Source organism: Pholis gunnellus (genome assembly GCF_910591455.1).
Source record: "Pholis gunnellus genome assembly, chromosome: 16".
NCBI lineage: Eukaryota > Metazoa > Chordata > Actinopteri > Perciformes > Pholidae > Pholis > Pholis gunnellus.
This window is the reverse complement of record NC_136543.1, coordinates 2,503,756-2,523,557: the sequence shown is the minus strand read 5'-3', so window position 1 is coordinate 2,523,557 and position 19,802 is coordinate 2,503,756. Positions and strand designations below refer to the sequence as shown.

The following is a 19,802-nucleotide window of genomic DNA, read 5'->3' as shown; positions in this document are numbered from 1 at the left end:
TAAAACCCACATGACTTGTTGGGAAATCGGATTCAAATTCAAGCGTTTAATCCTTTCATTGAGGTCATATGTAAATCTCTAAATCCCCTGAAGTTTGGTGTAGAATGGAGCCCTGTAATAGGTGAATACAGGTGCCTCGGGCTGAAACAAAGCTATCACTGTTACCCACTCCGTTCTACAGATCCACAACTGACCAAACACGCAGACCATCAGCTTATTACAACCTGATGGAAAACACATGTGATGCCCAGGATGGCAGTCGCTCTGTAAGACGAGGCGTGCAGATGGAACAGCAGGTTTGTGGCAGTTTGAATTACTGTAGTTCTCCTCAGCCGCCACTAGATGGAGCTGAACAGATTGAATTCAAACAGAGAGCATACAGTCTGTTGAGGGCTGGAAGGAACCACGTGACGTTACACACACACACGCACACAAACACACACACACACACACACACACACACACACACACACACACACGCACACACACATGTAGGTGTTTATGTGTACACACACTATGCAAACACACACACTCACAGGAGTGACAGATAAACAATGCAAATGCTTACTGAACTACTGAAGACAGTCTGTACACTCTGTCAGCTAACAGGGTGAACGACTTGACTAACAGAAACACACACACACACACACACACACACACACACACACACACACACACACACACACACACACACCTCTTCTGTCTGGACACACAGATTAGACTCTGCATGCACACGACACATCAGAGAGAGAATCTTGGGTTATTAAATATTAGGAACAAACACTATTTAGTGGACAGCGTGGACAACTCAAGCTCAAAATCATGAATACAAAGACGGTCCTTTAACACAGTGATTTAATGTTCTAGGTTGCATGAGTCCTGGTCCTTTATTTCCTCTCCTGGGCTTTCTGCCTTAGATGCTCTATGTAATGATTTCTGTTTGTGTGTGTGTATGTGCATGTTTGTGCTTTTTTCCTCTTTTGGTACAGGTGTGCCAAATACCAGACACACACTCCAGCTGACACGCTGACCCCTCACCTCTCCCCTTTGCACAACGGCCACATTGTTAGACACGCAGAGCAAGAGGGACGTGCAATATTGACCTCAGGTTAACAGGGTTTCACAAACCTTTTTCTCCTGCGAGTCACTTTAAAAAAAACGAAAGACAAACCATCTGTGAATCACGAGTAGAGAGAATTTGTGTGTGAATTGACCATTTTTACTGTCATTTCTGTGTCACCCTAAAAAGGTGAACCAGACATTTTGAAGAGATACACGTTTGATGAATCCCAACTTTGTTTTATGCATGTGTTATTGAAAACATATATACACGTTAATATTTATAAATGCTAACAGGCTATTTTCATGTCCTCTGTTCAGTTAAACTAACACAATGTACGCCAGCCTTTCATATTAGATTCAATGTTATAAGTAATTATCAGAACAATATGAACATTCAGGCTCCCTCGTGTGGTTAAAAGGTATACTGCAGATATAAATATTAAACAAAAGACTATGGAAGGATTTCTGCTAATTTATTTCAGTCTTAATATTTGCGTCTCCGCTCATAATAAACTGAGATGGCAGGTTTTTCAGAGGCCTGAGATGAGAAGAAAATGAACATAAGATATCCAGGAAGCATCATCCATTACAACAAGTTAAATATAAAACCAAAAGAAGGCGTAAAGTAAACTCCAGTCATCCACCCAGCTGACCAAGGCGGCTCAGCGCACAAGCTGCTGCAGGTAGTAATTTTCAACATGGTGCTCTGTAGTTACCATTTATTTATAAAGCCTTCTGTACACAGACAGAAAATCCATTATGAGTACCCATGCTGTAAAAAGGGGGTGATTAGACTTTGCATTATTTATATGGTATAAAATGAGAGGTTGGTTTGTCCGTGTGGTGTTAATCATCATGTAGAAGGCACGCCATGGGCCAGTGTGTGGCTAGCTGCTCTGAGAGGGGAACGAGCAGCACTGAACTCTCAGGTGTGTTATATAAAGGGGAGTGGGAGCGTATTACTGACGGTGAGGTGATCCTGCATCACAGACGTCTCAATCAAGTCCCCCAATAACACCAGAGGACTCAACCTTGAGGAGTTCAGAGTTAAAGAACAAGAGATCAGAAGATCAAAAATGAATCTGAAAGTTGAGGTCAGTCGTATAATTCAATCACGCAATTCAAACACAAACTGTGCGTCTACTACCTCTGCAGGAATGAGTCCTACAAACCCGGGTCTGCCTTTCCGTTTCCCTCCTTTAGAAATCAATGTGTTTATTGAATGGGTTTTTGGTTAGATGCCTAAAATAAGGTCTGTTGTTAACACAAGCTTAAGAGATTTTAACAACATAAAACAGGTCAGTGAACACCCCTCTGGTGACTTTAGAAGCTTTTACGTGTCTCAATGCAGGCGGTTAACAAGACGTCATCACTGGAACACTAGTCCTCCTTTGTCTTAGCGGTGACATGAAGTCATGTGACTGTGGTGTAGTTCATAGATTGCATTCGCGTTTCAAAAGTCATAAAAGATTATCTCGCTGAACAAAACGTATCATCACCCTTGTTTGCCTCAGAGCTTATTTTCTGCAGCAATCAAACATCCAGTGAAGAATCCCATTGGCTCCTTGCCGAGAGAGCCGGTGTGAGGCTAACTTCCTGGTTGGTCTGCAGAGATACATCATCCCTGCAGCGCTCTAATGTCTGCCCTGCCACAAAGTCTTACAGACCCAGTAAAAGAGACAAAGTGAAGCATGCCATGCAGGCTGATGTTACTGATCACTGTATCAGCGCTGTTTTGGGCCTTTGCTTGTAACGTGCTTATGCACGGAGGGGAAAACAATTCAGAAATACTGGCAAGTCCATTTCAATGTCCAAACTGTTGAATAACATCTCTCAACAGTCCCCACAGCAGGCAGCAATCTGGAACGCAGGATGCAGATGACTAAAGGTTAGCTGGATGTCTATGACGTGTTTGTACTGGTCTTTTGGAGAGGACACAGAACTAGAGGGACAGTGGAACATTATCCATCTCACAGTGAAACTAATGCATCTTCTATACAAACACCAAAGTATTTTACATGTTAACAGATAACTAGAATCAATCTGCATTCCAGGCCCAAACCTTTATCACGTATCAGAGAACGCCTCTGTGACATATTTCATTTCTCTGCGAATATGATCACCAGATCCTGTGCTTTTTATTTTCACACCTGCTTCCACCAGCACTATAATGAATCCCACAGTCCGTGTGGTTAGTCCGCTACTACAATTACTGTGCTGCAGCCTTATGTGGTTTCTTCATTCCCTCCATTGGGGGAGCTGCTGCCAGCACATGGCCAAAAAAGTCCTCTGCTGTCCCCCGTGTGCCATTATGTGGTCTGTGCCGGTCTGTGCCGGTCTGTGCCGGTCTGACGCTGCCAACGTGTGTCGTGCTGGAGTCTCGTGTGGTTTCAGGGCTGGAGGCCACAGTCTTAGTTTGGACCCGAGGGTGGATCCTGACACCGCAAGACCTACTGTACCAGCACCAGCAGACAGGCAGCGCTTCCCTGTGACCGACTCTCACAAATTAGAAGGCCGCCGTCGACCCATTGATGTGTCTGAGCTGATCGGTCAGACTTCCTGCTCAGCACTGACTGCACTTCCTCACAAAGACAGTCTCCATACCACACTAGATAAAGCACTAAAGCGCTTTACACTAAACTAATACACAGAGCGACTCAAACTGTATTTAGGTTCCAGTGATATTACATTTGACTACTGACTAGTATTGAGATTCTACTAACTGGACCATTGAAAAAAATAAATATTATAATCTTCTGAAAACTGGTCACTGCTGATGCACACATTTTACACATTATTTATCGATAATAAACTAAAACGTGCAAAAAAAACCAACACTTTGGTCATTTGAGGAAGAGTGAGAAAGTCTTTACGTCAAGCAAATGTATAACATATTTAATAAAACCTCTTTAATAAGAGTGAACAGTATCTGAACACTTATATTTGACCTCAGACTTACACAAGCAACTCCTGTGGGCCAAATCAGACGAGAGCAGGTCTGAGAAAGAGGAACGGAACAGTGCATGCTACTGATATTATAGATCATTGGGGATCACTGCATTAGGCCTCTTCCAATATTCCCAGATAAGTTATGAAACTGCACAGACAGGTCGGTACTGTCCCGTGATGTCTTCTAAATTTGAAACCCTACTCCGTCTCCTAATATGACTGAAGAGCCACACTTTTCCGCTGGTCCCGGTCAGACAACCATCTCGAACTATTTTCAAATGGGCCGACGCCGACGGTATCGATGTCTGGAAAAGAGATGTACATTAACATTACATGCAGGAGCACACAGCTGGTCTCTGCATCCTCCTACGCAACAGAATACCAGTGACTAGGAATAGACTCCCACAGGCAGCCTGTCATTATACAGTTGGCACTCTCCTGCAGTCCTTGTACATCTTCTGCTAAAACAGATTGCCTTGGAGGAACGACGCCTAACCACACCCACACACACACACACACACACGCACCACTAAATCATCACCGTTGAAACCAGGGACGACCTATCTGCTACTCGCTGTGCTCCCTTAGGTCTGCAGTAAGGGGTTTTTCCTCCAGTCTGAGGGGACGTCGCGGTTCAGAACCGAGGCCTCACGAGTGTCTTTGTGCATCTCGGCTTTGACTTCTGTTCGTTTTGATTTCACAACCACAGTCTGGGTCTCATGCCATCTATCTGTGTTTGATGCTGCTGAGAGACTGTAATGTTAATGTACATCTCTCAGTCTGAGGGAGTCCGGCATGAACCAGACCTGAGCCTTTCAACACTCCTGATTACACAGGGAAGTGATGGATATGAATAGGAAATCCCACATCTCAAACTGATACTTAATACTCATCAGTAAACTGAGCCTAAAGCTGTCACAGTCTTCACATACTCGGCTGTAAACTGGTGGAAATGAATAGATGCTAACCTAAGACAAAAACAGGCCATTTTGAGTGGAGGGAAAGTTTTGATATGAGGTCTTCCTGCAGCAAGGAAATCTAATCCTGCAGACGAAAGGCAGACACATCTAACCCACCAAATGATATGATGACTACATGCTGCAAGTGGACTGTTTGTGACGGCTCGTAGCTCTGCATCTTAGTGTTAAGTGTCCTGCATGACATTGTCTCAGTACTCTGAGCGATGAAGTTGACTCTGAACTGATCCAACGATGGCTGCTGAGAAATATGTGCACAGAGAGAGATCTGTTCCCAGCACCACAGCCTGAGCAACTCATTCCATTGTAAAACCCTACCATCGTTACATACATACAGTCTTTTCAAAACACATTTCTGTCTTCACAGGAAACAACTTAGTTATGTTTAGGAAAAGAATGTGGTTTGGGTTCAAATAAATACGGAAATGGCGTTACTGAAGTACGGCCGTTACGTGAGAAATAAATCACCGTTGACTTCTGGTTTCACACGGGGAACAAACGGCTGTCCTCTGGGTGAAAGAACGGATTTAGTTTGACCGACCCACGTCCCCTCACTCCCAGCCCGTCTGGGTTTATGCGTTCTTTATTACGTGCATTACAAATAAATGATTTCGTGGGATATCTTTAAATTACAGCATATTCATTTCCGTAGGTATGAACGCTGTATGAGTGCAGCCTGTGTGGTTTGTGTATGTGTGCACTGTGCGGGCCTGTCATAAGAGCATGCACCGGGGCCTGATGTAACTACCTCACGCCACTGCCTGTGGATCACAGGGGCCCATGGGAAAATGATGACAAGGCGGCAGAGGAGAGAAATCAAACGGACAAGGTTAAAGCTGCCAGACTGGGTCACATGTGACCAACAGACTGAAAACACCACACAGCCACAGCAATGAGCTGTCAAAAGCCTGCTGCTCCACCAAATATAGTAGCTCTATTCAGCAGGAGACAGAGAGAGAGAGAGAGAGAGAGAGACAGAGAGAGAGAGAGAGAGGGAGAGAGAGAGAGAGAGGGAGAGAGGGAGAGAGAGGGAGAGAGAGAGAGAGGGAGAGAGGGAGAGAGAGGGAGAGAGAGGGAGAGAGAGAGAGAGGGAGAGGGAGAGAGAGAGAGAGAGGGAGAGAGGGAGAGAGAGGGAGAGAGAGAGAGAGGGAGAGAGGGAGAGAGAGGGAGAGAGAGAGCAGGGTTAAATTGTGTTTAGCCAAGCCCAGACAGACTGTCCTTTGAGGAGCGCTCAGCTTTGAAATGAAGTTAAGGAACATCCATGTCAAGAAAATATTGCCCTCTGATTTTCTTCCTCCTTTGAACAACACTCAGCTTTCATGCCTTTCTGCAGGCCTCCTGCTCTCTGGGTGCCTCCTCCTCCTCCTCCTCCTCCTCCTCCTCTCCCAGTCTTCATTCTCCCAGGGAAGAGAGAATAAACATGAAAGATTCTGACCACTCTCTTCTCTAAATCGGTCTTTCACTGCTTGGGTGGGGCGCTGTTATAGTCTACACTAACATCTGCGCGGCTGCACCACGCTGCCCGCACAGGAACGCGCATACAGAATGCATGCGCGCACGCATGGCGCACGCAATGGTCCGCCAGCGCGTGCGTACCCTATATGATCCATTGTGCGCGCAGGGACGCTATTTACGCAATTATAAAAAAGAAAAACAAGCAGGTAAAATTTGTATTTTTATTAGCGTCACTTTATATTATCACAGCTTTTTTTGTTTTGATCATATACGAATAAACACCTCCCCGCGCACATCGCCTCCAATGTATCCTTTAAGATGAGAAATACAACCTGCACGAGGTGTTGCACACAGAGGCACATTCACATACATGTGGCATACATTTCCACACCCTGAACTGGGGGGGGGGGGGGGGGGGGGGGGGAGACATCCATAGCTTACAGACGCATATGCACAAACAGAACTGTACAAAGCGCACATAGACACGGAGACACTGGACGCTTTCACTCCCGCGCCGCTGAGACCGAGGTGCTGCGCCGCATAATAACCTATTCATAGAGGGCAAAAAATGTCTCAGTCTTCCGCCTCCAAAATACACACGGGAGACGACGGGAAGGTGCAATTGCCTCTCGCAATCTGAAATTGGAAACGGTGCCAAAGAATACACTGGAGGAGGGCAATTGATGCCACAAAAGCCCCCTTGGTCCGTAAGCTGTCCCCGCCACTAGCTCTCCAGACGAGGAGTAAAGAGTCCACTGAAGCTTCTAAAGCTACTTTATTCCTGTGTGTAAACTAAATCTGTCTTAGTTTTGTACATGATCACATTATCATAAAACCATAGTTAGAAAAAAACATTTTCCAACCAGCTTCAGATCCACTGTAGTCGAACACAAATCCTAAATTCATCATTTAAAAAGGTTAATTAAAACACCTTTAAGGATTTATGGATTTATTTCCATGGCGCATTACGCAGATCAGATCTGAGCTGTTCAGGTGAATCAATGGATCCTCTGTGTTCAAAATAAGTCGAGACTACTAGCGGTGCGCCAGGGAACTGCAGCGCACACAGATCATTCCTTTTAGGCGGACTACTCTCCACCTGTGGATGGTGAGAGGAGAGAAGTAATCTCTTCCGACTGTTCGCAAACAAACCATTCTTCTCAATATCAATGTACTAATCTTTGCTATCACTATTAAAGAGAATACAAACAGAGTGTTATTCTAAAAGGTGAAAAAACGCAAAATCAACTTTCGTTGGGCTTATTGTCACATTCTTCAAACTCAGAGATCTCTGTCCCCCGTGGACGAGCAGAGGCAGTGATGGATGGACTGGTGCACAGGCTGAACTGGTAAACACCCCGCCAACCTGCACGGTCCCTGCCGGCAGCCCAGTTTACCCACAGGACGACGTTCAGTTGCAACACAGAACAAAACAAATACTAGTTCACGTTTCACAAACGGGATGTTTAGTCGATTAAAAGCGACTGAAGCAGCTGTTTGCACCGTCCTACCCACGGCCCCCTGCGGGTGGGAGGGGGCCACAGAAGTGCGCACCATCAGCAGGATTCTTGGAAGTGAAATTCAATTAATAAAAAGATAAACTGGAAAAGTCAACATCGGACAAATTGTTCAGATTGACAAAAAACAAACACGTGCCTGCCTGTCAGCAGGCTGCGCGCGCGCACAGACAGGCACAGCTGAGGGAACGAACACCAAAAATGCGACAACAAACTTTTATTCAAAACATAATACCACTTTATATGTAATATGTTTCTCTGCAGCAACAATACATAATAATATGACTTCATAACGTATTTACTCTGTTGCCATTGGTTGTGACATCCATCATCGGACAGGGTGTGTGAAGGCTGGCCAGATTCCAGATAAGAAAAATAACTTTATCAATATATACACAAATAATCTGACAAACGGATGTTGGTATCATTCTTTTCTTCGTTTGTTTGAATGGGATGGACCTTAAGAGACGCAGCGCTGAAAGGATTATAGGCTCATTTCGGATACTTAGATTTCAATGTCCATATGTCGGGTCCATGGGCACATAAGGCCTTTAGGAAACACAAGTCGCCCTGGGATGCTTTTGGAATTTGACTGAAATTAAACATATACACTTCTAAATATACAAGTATCAACGCAGAAAAACACAAAAGATTTACATATTTGAATATTGTGGGGCAATGATTGGCCACATTTCTCTGGGAAAATGAAAAGCAGCATGTCAGGTGCGTAAGTGTCCGATAATGGATGAGCTTTTACGCACGGTAAATCCAGGCAGACAGCGAAAGATGAAGACGTTTCAAACTGAGAAAAAAGACCCAAAGGTGGTCAAACGCACAATAAACATCCCAACTGGAAATAAAAGAGACCGTCTTACCTGCCCGAACCACGGTCGCTTGGCACGCGATGAGCGCCACGGTTACCAAGGCGAAGGATGAGAAGTCCATGCGCCATGGTCTCCGTTTCTTGCGGAAGGGACAGTCTCCAGTATCCATAGTGTTGCAGTAGTTCGCCGGCCTGGTTGAGCTGTAAATGCAGGATATGGTGGAAGTTATCCTCTCGCAGAAAGCCAGCCGACGACAGGGACCCGACTGAAGCTTCTGCGAGGCAACAGACACAAAATAAGGCACGCCTCTGGAGACGTCTCTACCTCTCTCCCGGAGACTTTCCTTGATGGGTTACCTATGTCTGTCTGTCTTAATGCATGGAACCTAAACACTAAAGGGGGTTTCAGGGTGAATACATATATTTGATTTTAACGTTTAACCCCTTAGTGCTAAAGCCCCATTGACTCAGACCGGGTACGAGTACCCAAAGTGGAGAGAGCAGCAGAGAGAGACCTGGAATCACGCTCTCTCTCTCTCCCTTCTCTCTCTTTCCTTCTTCCCTTCTTTACTTACACACTTACTCCCACGGAGAGTGAGAGAGTGTGTGTATGTGTGTGTGTGTGTGGAGAGAGAGAGGGAAATAGAGAGAGAGAGAGAGAGAGAGAGAGAGTGATTGGCAAAAGAGGGAGAAGGAGGGCGTGCGTAATTGCGCCCTCAGTCCTCAACATCTGAGAGTATGAGCTGACTGTTTTAATGATACATAGACCTTTACAAATATTTCACCACACACAACAATTGAGTATTTCTTTCCACTGACAGTGAGTGAGTGGTCAGTGAAGCCTGTTTTCTGTCTGATTCTCTGTAAACAATGCGAGAAGGGCGGTCGGAGAAATGTTCTTTACCTTTTGTACTTCTACACGTTCTTGTCTTGGATTCTGTGTCAATGAAAAGTCTGCCTTTATAAACCACGAGGAACCGTTCAGGTAAACGGTAGATAAAGACAGCAGGACTCACCGCGCTGTGCGACGGCAGAAGAGTGAGAGTTCGGCCAGCCAATCGGGCTTCTGTCCGCGCAACTCACCACGCCCCTTTCACGCAATCCTCGGAGCTCTCCTCTCGTTCTGATTGGCCAGCCCCACGTGGCCTTGTTTTGTAGCAGCAGCTCAGGTGCGCCGAGAGAGAGAGAAAGAGAGAGAGAGAGAGAGATAATAGTATGTTTAAATATGAAAATAATGCAATATCTTATTAAATACATTTCCTGACCAGAAATGTGAACATTGGATAAACCCAGGTTCAAAACTCTTGATTCATTTTGTCGACATATTAGAGACGAAGTTTTTACATCTCTTTAAACTCCATAAATCAGAAATGACTGTCAACAGCTATTTTCATCATGTATCTAGAAATAAAATATTGTATAAATGCAGCTGGATGATAAATGAGGATCTCCTCTGTAAAACCTTCAGAACACCTTCAGGAATGAAAGTGGATCCACAGCAGCAGGATGCTGCATGTGGGACTGATCCAAATAAAAATAAACTATGGTTTCTATGTTTTTCATATTCAAGCAACATGTGACCCAACGTGGCTCATATGTTATTAATGTTTGTGGAACACCACTGGAGCTCTGGCACGAGGAATAAGATGCATCACACTATGTTAGGGCTCAAAGGTTGCCAGGTTGCCAATGGCAACAATTTTGAGAACTTGTCAACCAATTTCTTGGCCTTTTTATCATAAAAAATATAAGGACAGCAAATAGCAAAACGTGCATCTCTCTTCAGCTGTATGTGAGAGAGGAATCAGCTGTCTCAGCAGCAATCCAGACAGACTGCAGGTCTTCTCTCAGAGTAGAGAAGGACCCACAGCAAGACTCGGTGTGGGATTCAGAGCAAAGGTCCAGAAAACCAACATTTAAAAGAGAGAGAACGGATGGACAACCGGTGACTCGCTGGAATGACTTCTGAGGAATCTGTGAAGAACCGCTGCTATTTAATACACCGGGAATGACTCTGTAACGTATCAGATAAAACACAAAACTCTTTTTGTTTGGTGACTGTAACAAAGCTTTTATTATTTTATGTCAGTTTTTTTTTATTAAGCCGAAGCATAACTGTCGTATATTAATTACTCAAAATATAAGGTGAATAAATATTCATATTTATATTTTGAGTTTTGCCAACCAAAAGCTGACGCCTGGTTGTCAGCGATGCAGCGACTTCTAAAAGTTAGCCCTGTTTGGATATACATGAGTCGGATCAGAAGATTTGTTGAGGAACCCTTTATGCCTGTAAGAAATGCTGCTAAACAACACAACAACACAACAACACAAACTACCATCTCACAACTGACACGATTCAACAATAGCTGAACATCTTTACTAACGTTTACTGGAAGGTTATTGTATCACATTGCATTTTACAGTTCTAACATGCACGTCTGAAGCGTATGTCTCACTTTTAGTGAAAAAAACCCTGAAAGTCCACAACAATATGAACACCACATGCTCTGCAGAGTAAAGTTCAGTTTTCAAAGCCACTGATTCTATTTGCTGAGACGATATCAAACCACAGGGACGTCAACTTTACACTAGTAGCACACACTAGTAGACATTCCTTTCATAATTTCAAAGTGGCTTTCATATCCCCACCTGTCATAAACACTCGATAGCATCTCGTGTATTTCAAAGCGATCCCTGTGCCCAGCCGTCTGCCTCGTAAAGGTCTATAGTCTTAAAGCCCGTGGTTAGACACTTTCTTTGAATGCAGACTCCACATCCAGAAAGCAGCAATTAACCATAATTATCCCTTGACGCTCTATAGCACTCACGCGTTCTCACTACCCTTCATTGCTGCCCCCCCCCATTCTGATTCTCCGAGGGGAAAGGAGGGGGATGTGTTTGCATTCTGTGGTCTTTCCATGATAACTCCTCTTACCATCATTCTTTCTACGGGCAAAGAAAAGAAACCCTCTAAAGGCAAGAAAGAGTCAAACGTAATGGTTCCTTTACATTAAATCACATCTATATATTCTGATGAAGGATGGGTTACAGAGACGTTTAAAGGGACAACAAGTCTCTTTTGTAGTTCTGCCAACAGTTACCTCAACATGGACACTACCTACATCCCTACAGATGTTGTAGTAACGATGATGTACGACCAGGTTTTGTCATGACGTTTTGCAGACATCCATCTTGGTGGTAAAAGTGGTGCAAAGTTTCCTTTAATTCATATTTGAGTTATTAAGTCGGAGCTCCTACACACTGACACTGTGGGTTTTAGTGCCTTGCTCAACAGCCTTTTAACAGGACACACAGCTGTTGTGTGGTATTATGAGTGAACACAAGACGACCTATGAGCTTAGATATGCATAGTGCTTTTAGATGGTGGTGGGTGAACATGCAGGACTGTTTGGCTCATTGTTAGTTATGTTTCTGAATAATTATATGAGGGATGGGTCATGTAAATATGAGCTGACTTGAAAAAGAAACACTCATTCATTGAAATGATTCATTCATAACAGAAAACTAAAATGTGAGAGGTTGAAAAGAAACGTTTTATAAATATAAACTGCTGTTTCAAAAGTGAAAAATAGGATTCAAACAATTCAATATAAGATTTGAATGCTTTAAATACTTGCTTCACTCTCACGATGTTTGCAGTGTAATCTTGCAATATTACAAATCAGTGTTTTTAAAGTTTGGACATGTAGACGTGTGTCAGCTGATCACATTACGATTGAAATTTCTTTGAACTGCATCATCGCCATTGTGGCCAAAATGGATGAATGTATTAATGCATTTGGGTAACTTGTTCTGGACGCACCGTGAGTGAGACCCACTGGGAGAGAAGTCAGAGCAGGTCCTCACTCACAGCGTCGCTAGGCAGACTAAACATAAACACACTAAACCTCTGTGTCTCTGTAGCATTACATCTGATGAGCGGGACGGCCAATGACTGGTAGTAACAGAACACATTCACCAGGCATAACATAACACTAATCAGTGGCTTTAACGCTATAACCGGCTGTCATATAGACAGTGACAAGAACCGATCAGGGTACAGAACCAGGTTGATCAAATCAGCATGAAGACGACATAACAAGGAGACTGAACACAGCTCATGTATATTTGATTGAGCGGATTCAGATCTGTAGTTGGCTGGTCAAGTTTCATCTAAAGTGGAAAAAAACTAAAAACATTTTGTTTTAATTAATTCCACAGTTTAATCATGTTTTGGGTGAATGAAGTCATCATTTAAAGTCAGGTTTATTCTAAGGTTTAAGGTGGGATGATCTTATAAAGCTGCTAACAGAACACTTTCATTAGTCCCACTTTCAGCCTGTTTAGCATGCAGGCTTTTCATTTCAGATTTTGAGTGATTATACGTTTAACATTTGTATTATAATATAAAGATGGACAAATATAAGCAGATCAGCATCACATTTTCCCCACTGACAGCTTAAATCTTTAACAATGGTTGAACTATAGTGCTGTATATACCATAAGCCTCAGTGTGGATCTTCCTTTGATACGTTGTGTAATCTTTATGTTTTTTGGACCTGTGTGCTCATAAGATGCCCGCCTCCACCATCTCCGCCCCTGTAATAATCTCTACTGTGTACTAAATTCCAAAAAAAGAAAAAAGGGACACGCTTAAAGTACGATGGCCATGTTTTTTTGTATCTCTGTTCGGCGGTAATGTGCCGTCCATGCAAGGCTCCCAAAGCAGAAAATTGTAGTGCCTTCTCATAAGAAACTATAGGGTGAGCTTTGATGTATGAGAAGGAGCTGTTGGCTGCTGCAGCTAGCAATCATCCATCAGGAATCAGAAGGGAAATATGGCTTGGGCTGCATTTATACCTAAACATGGAAACCACAGGGAGAGTATAGAAAATCATAAAAACATTACTTTGATGGACTACAAAAAAACTAAAGGAGGACAGAGGTCAACACGACGGAACAGATCAGTAATCAGAGAGTAAGAGAGCAAACATTGGAGCATAAACAATACCGACCCAGACTTAGTCATATAAGTGAATACCTAGATGGAAGCTATTTCCCTCCTTTTGTACACACTGCGGAGCTTCACCAGGAAACGCTCCCTCACTGTGGCAGCTCTGGCTTCTTATTTTGGCTTCCTGGACGCAGTGGACAGAGAGTTTTTTTGAGAACGGTTCTTCCTTGTGTTCTTAAAGTAGACACCACATGTTGTAAAAAGAGACACCCCAAGAGACATCTGTGGTATGTGCTTGTGTGTGCATGTACAGTTTTTATCCACTTAAAGTCAAGGATTCATATTCAAGGACTGTAATCACCACTTGGAGTGTATATGTGAATGCTTGTCTTAATGTGTGTGTGTGTGTGTGTGTGTGTGTGTGTGTGTAGTCAGGTTTGCTTTATGGACATTTGTCACGTTAAAATCCGATTCAGTTATTTTAAAGATTAATTTTCGTCTTTGGTAAATTCATTTTTCAACTAAAGGTGGCTTCTTTTGGCTTCATGACCTCTGTCACCATCATCATCATTTGCACACCGCCCGTATTCAGAATGTCTTAAAACCAGCCATCAAGACTTTCAGAAGGTTGTGATGTCACAACTGTACAGTCACGTGTAGAAGTCCCGCTGAACTCCGCGTAGTTAACGCACACAGTGAGTCCCTGGCTGAAGTGGAGCTGTGAAGATGCTGACCAATCAGAGCAGACTGGGGGCTTAAAGAGACAGGTGCTAAAACGGAGCGTTTCAGACGGAGGGTGAATACAGGTATATTTATACGGACAGTATGAAAAGAACGACATGTTTTTTTTAACTGTAAAGCGTGTAAATATGTTCTAGTAGAAACCCCAAATTCAAGTATGAACCTGAAAATGAGCATGATATGTCCCCTTTAAACTGGTCACAACAGGTGCGTGCTTTAGCTGGTGCCTATTGTTCTCGTTCTGATTCTGCGGCTTGCCTCCATTTGCTTTGACATGTAGGTGTTGTGAAAAAAAACACAGACAGCGGGAAGCAAGTAGTATTAAAATATGTACAGTAATGCCCTCGTGGCTCAGCGGGATAGAGCGGGTCGTGCTTTAACCGCATGGTTGGCAGTTGGATCTCCGGCTCCTACTGTCCGCATGTCAAAGTGTCCTTGAGAGAGACACTAAACCTCTCCCAGGTTGCTGGGAGAGGTTTAGTTGCTCCCAGGGCAACTTGCCACTTATTACATTGGCATGTACCCCACAGCTCAAGACCGTGTCCCAGCCTTGACTCAATAGTTTTGGCGCAAACCCCAGCGGGGATCTGCCCCGACTCTGCAACGGCTCAGCCAAACTTCTGTTGTCACTAATCGCTAACTGAAGGTCCGTCTCCTGAAGCCGCCACCCACCCTCCTCCCATCAAGTCGAGTGGCAGCGAGGACGAAACGAAAATTTGTTTTTTTGTTTCTTCCACTTTGGATTTAAACAAATAAACAAAGTATCAAAATGTACCGGGACCCTGTACCTTCAACGTGACTGACCAGCCCTCAGGGCAGCTCTACGTCTTCGTCCTCTCGGCCTGAGGACAGACTGGATGCTAGTGACTCACTATCGCCTCTCCAGGCACAAGACAGGACGGGCTGGGGCTAGCTGGTTAGCGCACTAATTTCAGTAGATATCTCGGCAACACAATACATAGGCCTCTTCACATTCTGGTGATAATGTTGGCTCATTTTTTGTATGTTTTAAATTAAAATCTGGCCAGATCTTACACAATGCATTTAAAGCAAGTAAGGTGGAAGAATTTGGCTTTAAAATCTCATCTGGTGCAGTTTTAGTATCCAATGTGTTTCGTCCCGAGTGCCCACACCCTTAACCGAATGCAGCATAAAGCAGCCCTGCCTTTAGCAAAGGTATAATCCACACAAACTGCTGAGCATCCACATTATGGAGGTACCACAAATTCCAAAAGGACAGGAATTGCACGTATGCCACCGCCAGCAGCATGACTTCATCATCCTCAAACAAATCAAGTGACCACTTCACCAGGAGGTGAGGCTGCTAAAATGTTACGACGGGGGTAAAATATCCTCACATCAAAAGGCAGGTGCTCCCACGGTGTAAAAGGTCAATGTGAACCCTTCAATTACACCATTAAGCTTCAATGTCAGCCATATTTGAATTAATAAAGCCTTATAATTTGCTTGGCGGTAATTTCAGGGTCACAGGAACCCAGAGACCACAAGGTTTCCCTGCAGGGAAGCTCCAGAAGACGTGGCCACCCACCAAACTTATTTCTCACACTCTGTCGCCCTGGAATCTTAACAGGCTGTACTGTCAAAGGGTGACTCGTATCCAGCTGAGAGAGCCTCCTGCTGTGGTGACATCTGAGTCAACGCGAGCCAGAGAGACTTCAGGGATGGATGGACGAGGCCGAGACGAGGGCGTCTGCAGGAGGACAGCAGGAGATGGAGACGGACTCAGCAAGTGCCTGTGGGCAGCTCTCTCTCTGTGCGCTATTTCCAAAAGGAGAAGCTTGTAATTACAATAAAGAGGCCATATTATATTGCCGACTTCCTTGGAAAGTCTGTATTTTACTGGGCAGGGCAGCAAACGCACACACACACACACCCTGCTAGCCACAACACACCCCGAAATAGATCAGAGCAGGGGCTCGCCTGGGAGGAAACGGAGAAAGGGAGTGGACTGATGCTTAGTGGGGTCAAAGAGTACGGGCGATGAATACACACTCGGCTCGGCCTGGTGAAGCCGCTGGAGGTGTGCGGAGCCAGGTAAAAAAAGAAAAGAAAAAAAGGGGAACTTAGAAAGAGAAAGGGTCAGTGATTTTAAATCTGGCCACCGAACACACCCAGCTAACCACATACCTCGAAATAGGCAAGAAGAGGGGGAGGAGGAGGAGGAGGAGGAGAAGGAAGAGGAGGAGGAGGAGGAGGAGGAGGAGGAGGACGAGGAGGAGGAGGAGGAGGACGAGGGGTGACTAAGGGGCAGAGTGAGGGAGGGAGGGAGGCACAGCGAGGGTACACCTAAGTGGGCGTGTGTTTCTGTGTGGGGTGAGCTTGGAAGTTTGCGTGCCAACTGATGTATAACAGTGTGTGTTTGTGTGACCGAGGGACAGTTTGTACACGAGCACACGGCATATTATGACAAAGTGTACTCGTCTTTTCATATTCCTTCAAAGTAAAACAAAAAACACACAGCGTGTGTTTCCCTTCTCTCTCATTCTCTGCATTTTTCTAGTGTACGCGTTTCATTAGTGGCTTTCAGCGCTTAGCAATTCTGTTGTTTTTGGGAGTTTGAAGAAAGCTTCCTCAACCTTTGACGTTAAAAATAGCAATAGGTGAACTGCAGGATTTGCTCTATTTAGCACAATTACTCACCGTTAGAAGGTAATTTGCCCAGATGGCGCGTAATGGCTGGACTAATAAAAGGCAATTAGAAGGACTGGTGATATAGCACGAACCACAAAGCAGAGAAAATGCTACACTGAGCCACTAAGTCAAATCATTTCAGCGTAGATATGAGGATCAGGTTTCATTTACACTGTATTCATTTGTTAAAAACATAAATTCACCACAACAAAATCAGATAAGATCCATATCTAACCAACACTGAAATACCTAGAAATTGTATAGGGCGTGCCCACAAGAACAGGAAATTCACTTTTTTCTCTCATAAAGGCCAATGAATATTACTTAAGCCTGAAAAAACCACATCTAGATCTGCATCTAAATACCAAGATCCCCCATAATAAAGCAGCCAAAGATGGAGGAGAGAGATACATAGGACTCGGATGAAGGTTTGAGGATTGAGGAAACTGCTGCCTGAGAGGAGGGGGGGGGGGGGGGGGTCCGTGGAAAGGTACAGGCAGGAAAAATCACAGGAATGAATAGAGAGAGGAGAGAGCGAGCGAGAGGAGGATGGGTGGGCAGAGAGCTGGTGGTGGGGGGCACACAGGCATGCAGAGGGTGAGAGGGAATGAATGAGGGCCATTGATAAAGAAGGAGGGAGAGGACTGAGGTGAGGGGAGGGAGAAAGAGAGAGAGAGAGCAAAAGGGAGGGAGGAGGGATCAAACGCTATTTACACACGGAGATTCCAGAAGAAAAAGAAAACCTGAGGTGGGGAGAAGGTGGACGGATGGACAGAAGCATCGCTCGCTGACCTACTGACTAAAACACAGGGCGGGACCTCGGCGTCTTGTTTCTTCAAAGTCACAGGTTTTTCCACAGATGAAGTCACAGATGCTGTCACTGCAGCACACAGTGGGCCACAGTACAGCTCACAGCAGACTTTCCCTTAGAATGAGGTTTAAAGGTTTAAAGGTGGCACTGAAGTCACAAATGAAACGACAAACATTTGCTGTTGTTAGCTTGTAGCCCGAGTTACATTGATTAAATATATGTGCGCGTTACATTTTTGTTTCTTGCTTGAACTTCGGAGAGGATACAAACACGACGACACGGAGAGGCGACTGTTGGTTCAAAGCAAAGATGGCGGCTCTAATGGAGGCTAGCGCAGACGCTGCAATAGCATCAGTTCTGTCAGAACCGGAGGTTATTTTTTTATTGACAGAAGAGCAAAGAACGGCACTGAAGGCTTTTCTCCATGGAAAAGACGTGTTTGCTTCTCCTGAGCTTGATTGACAGATGGATCATAACATCTAGCAAGTATCACCTGAAAGGGCCTCAGCAGTTTACAACGACGGCCTCTCAGATGGTTCTGTGCTAACAAACCACCTGATAGGACGGGTTAGACTTTGTGGTCATTCTGCACCATCGCCAGCATCAACGAATGGCTCAAAGATATCACCTAAGATTTGTATCTACACCTGTACCATCACACGGTGATGAGGAATCCTCTACAGCTCAGGTCAGGGTTCCATGTTACAGTCTTTATCCAACTTTCTTTTCAACTCCCTTAAAATGTCCCGAACTAAAGTCCGGCCTTATTTACTTGTCTAAACACCAAACTAAGGAAGGGAATTGTGATCTCAACACCACTTCATGGGATCTTTAAAAAAATAAACTTCAGTCGATGTCCTTAAATGGTATTCACACCACATCAGTGCACACGGTGGAAGGTTTGATTCACTCTCCGTGCACAGGTGTGTTTTCTGACAAGGAAAAGCCCTCCCTGATCACCTACAGTACTTTAAACTATCCTGATGCACAATGATGTGACTCTACTGACAATAACACATATCTGGCTGACTAGAGGTCTGACAGAAGTATCTCATGAGGAGGTATTCATGTAAAACACCCTGCTGGAACGGCTCTGTGTGGTACTTCCTTGGGATATTGTCGTATATTTCTACTCAGAGTCATTGGGCGTGGGTGTCGGCATACATCTTGGACACACACTGTCCATCCCGGGCTCAATCCGAACCAGCAGACTCCACCTGACCCGCTCATCTTTGGACTGCGGAAGAAAATCAGAGCTCTGAAGAAAACCCAGTCAAACAGAGAAAACACGTGGAGCACTGAAGCATACCGCCCCAACACTGAACACTTCTTACAGCCCGTCCCATGTGATAACCATGAAGAAATAATGGGTCAAATGAATCAGGATCAACTAGAGAACACAACCTGGTGAGGTTGAACTCATGCCCCATCACAAGCTGTGGTTGCCTGTAAGAATAACTTATATTGTTTGCATTAAGAAAGAGCTCCTCGCTGACTCGGCAGGTCAGGAGAGCATTTTTAGAGGGAGAAGAGTCTGACTGAGAACCAGTGTGTCTTGTGGGTTCATTGTAAGGGATGAAAGAGGAGAAGCAGCAGGTATGTGAAGCATTACAGGTATTCAGCCGGTGTCACGGTGAAGGGACAGCGAAGCCCTGCCGTAACCCGGACGAGTCAGCTGGACGCTGTGAGGTCGAGGCGGAGGTCGGGGGGTCACTGTGCCGTTAGAGTGACACCTTGCTGTACCTGGACCAGCTGACCAAAGACGGGTGGAGGAGTCGGAGCACTTCCAGGCCCAGACGACCTGAGGAATTAGCACTGCAATCCGTCTGTCGATGGCGAGGAATTGGTTCTATAATAA

At 44.7% G+C, this 19,802-nt stretch overlaps 1 protein-coding gene across 1 annotated transcript in view; it reads right to left on the bottom strand.

The window, feature by feature from the left end:
• Nucleotides 1-8,953, bottom strand: part of col11a2 (collagen, type XI, alpha 2) — a gene marked incomplete at its 5' end in the record, with an annotated part of 53,166 nt that extends 44,213 nt beyond the window's left edge. The window contains one exon of the mRNA XM_079176191.1: nucleotides 8,836-8,953. Coding sequence (XP_079032317.1) covers nucleotides 8,836-8,953 — 118 coding nt within the window. The remainder of the gene's footprint in view (nucleotides 1-8,835) is intronic.
• Nucleotides 8,954-19,802: the final 10,849 nt, after the last annotated feature.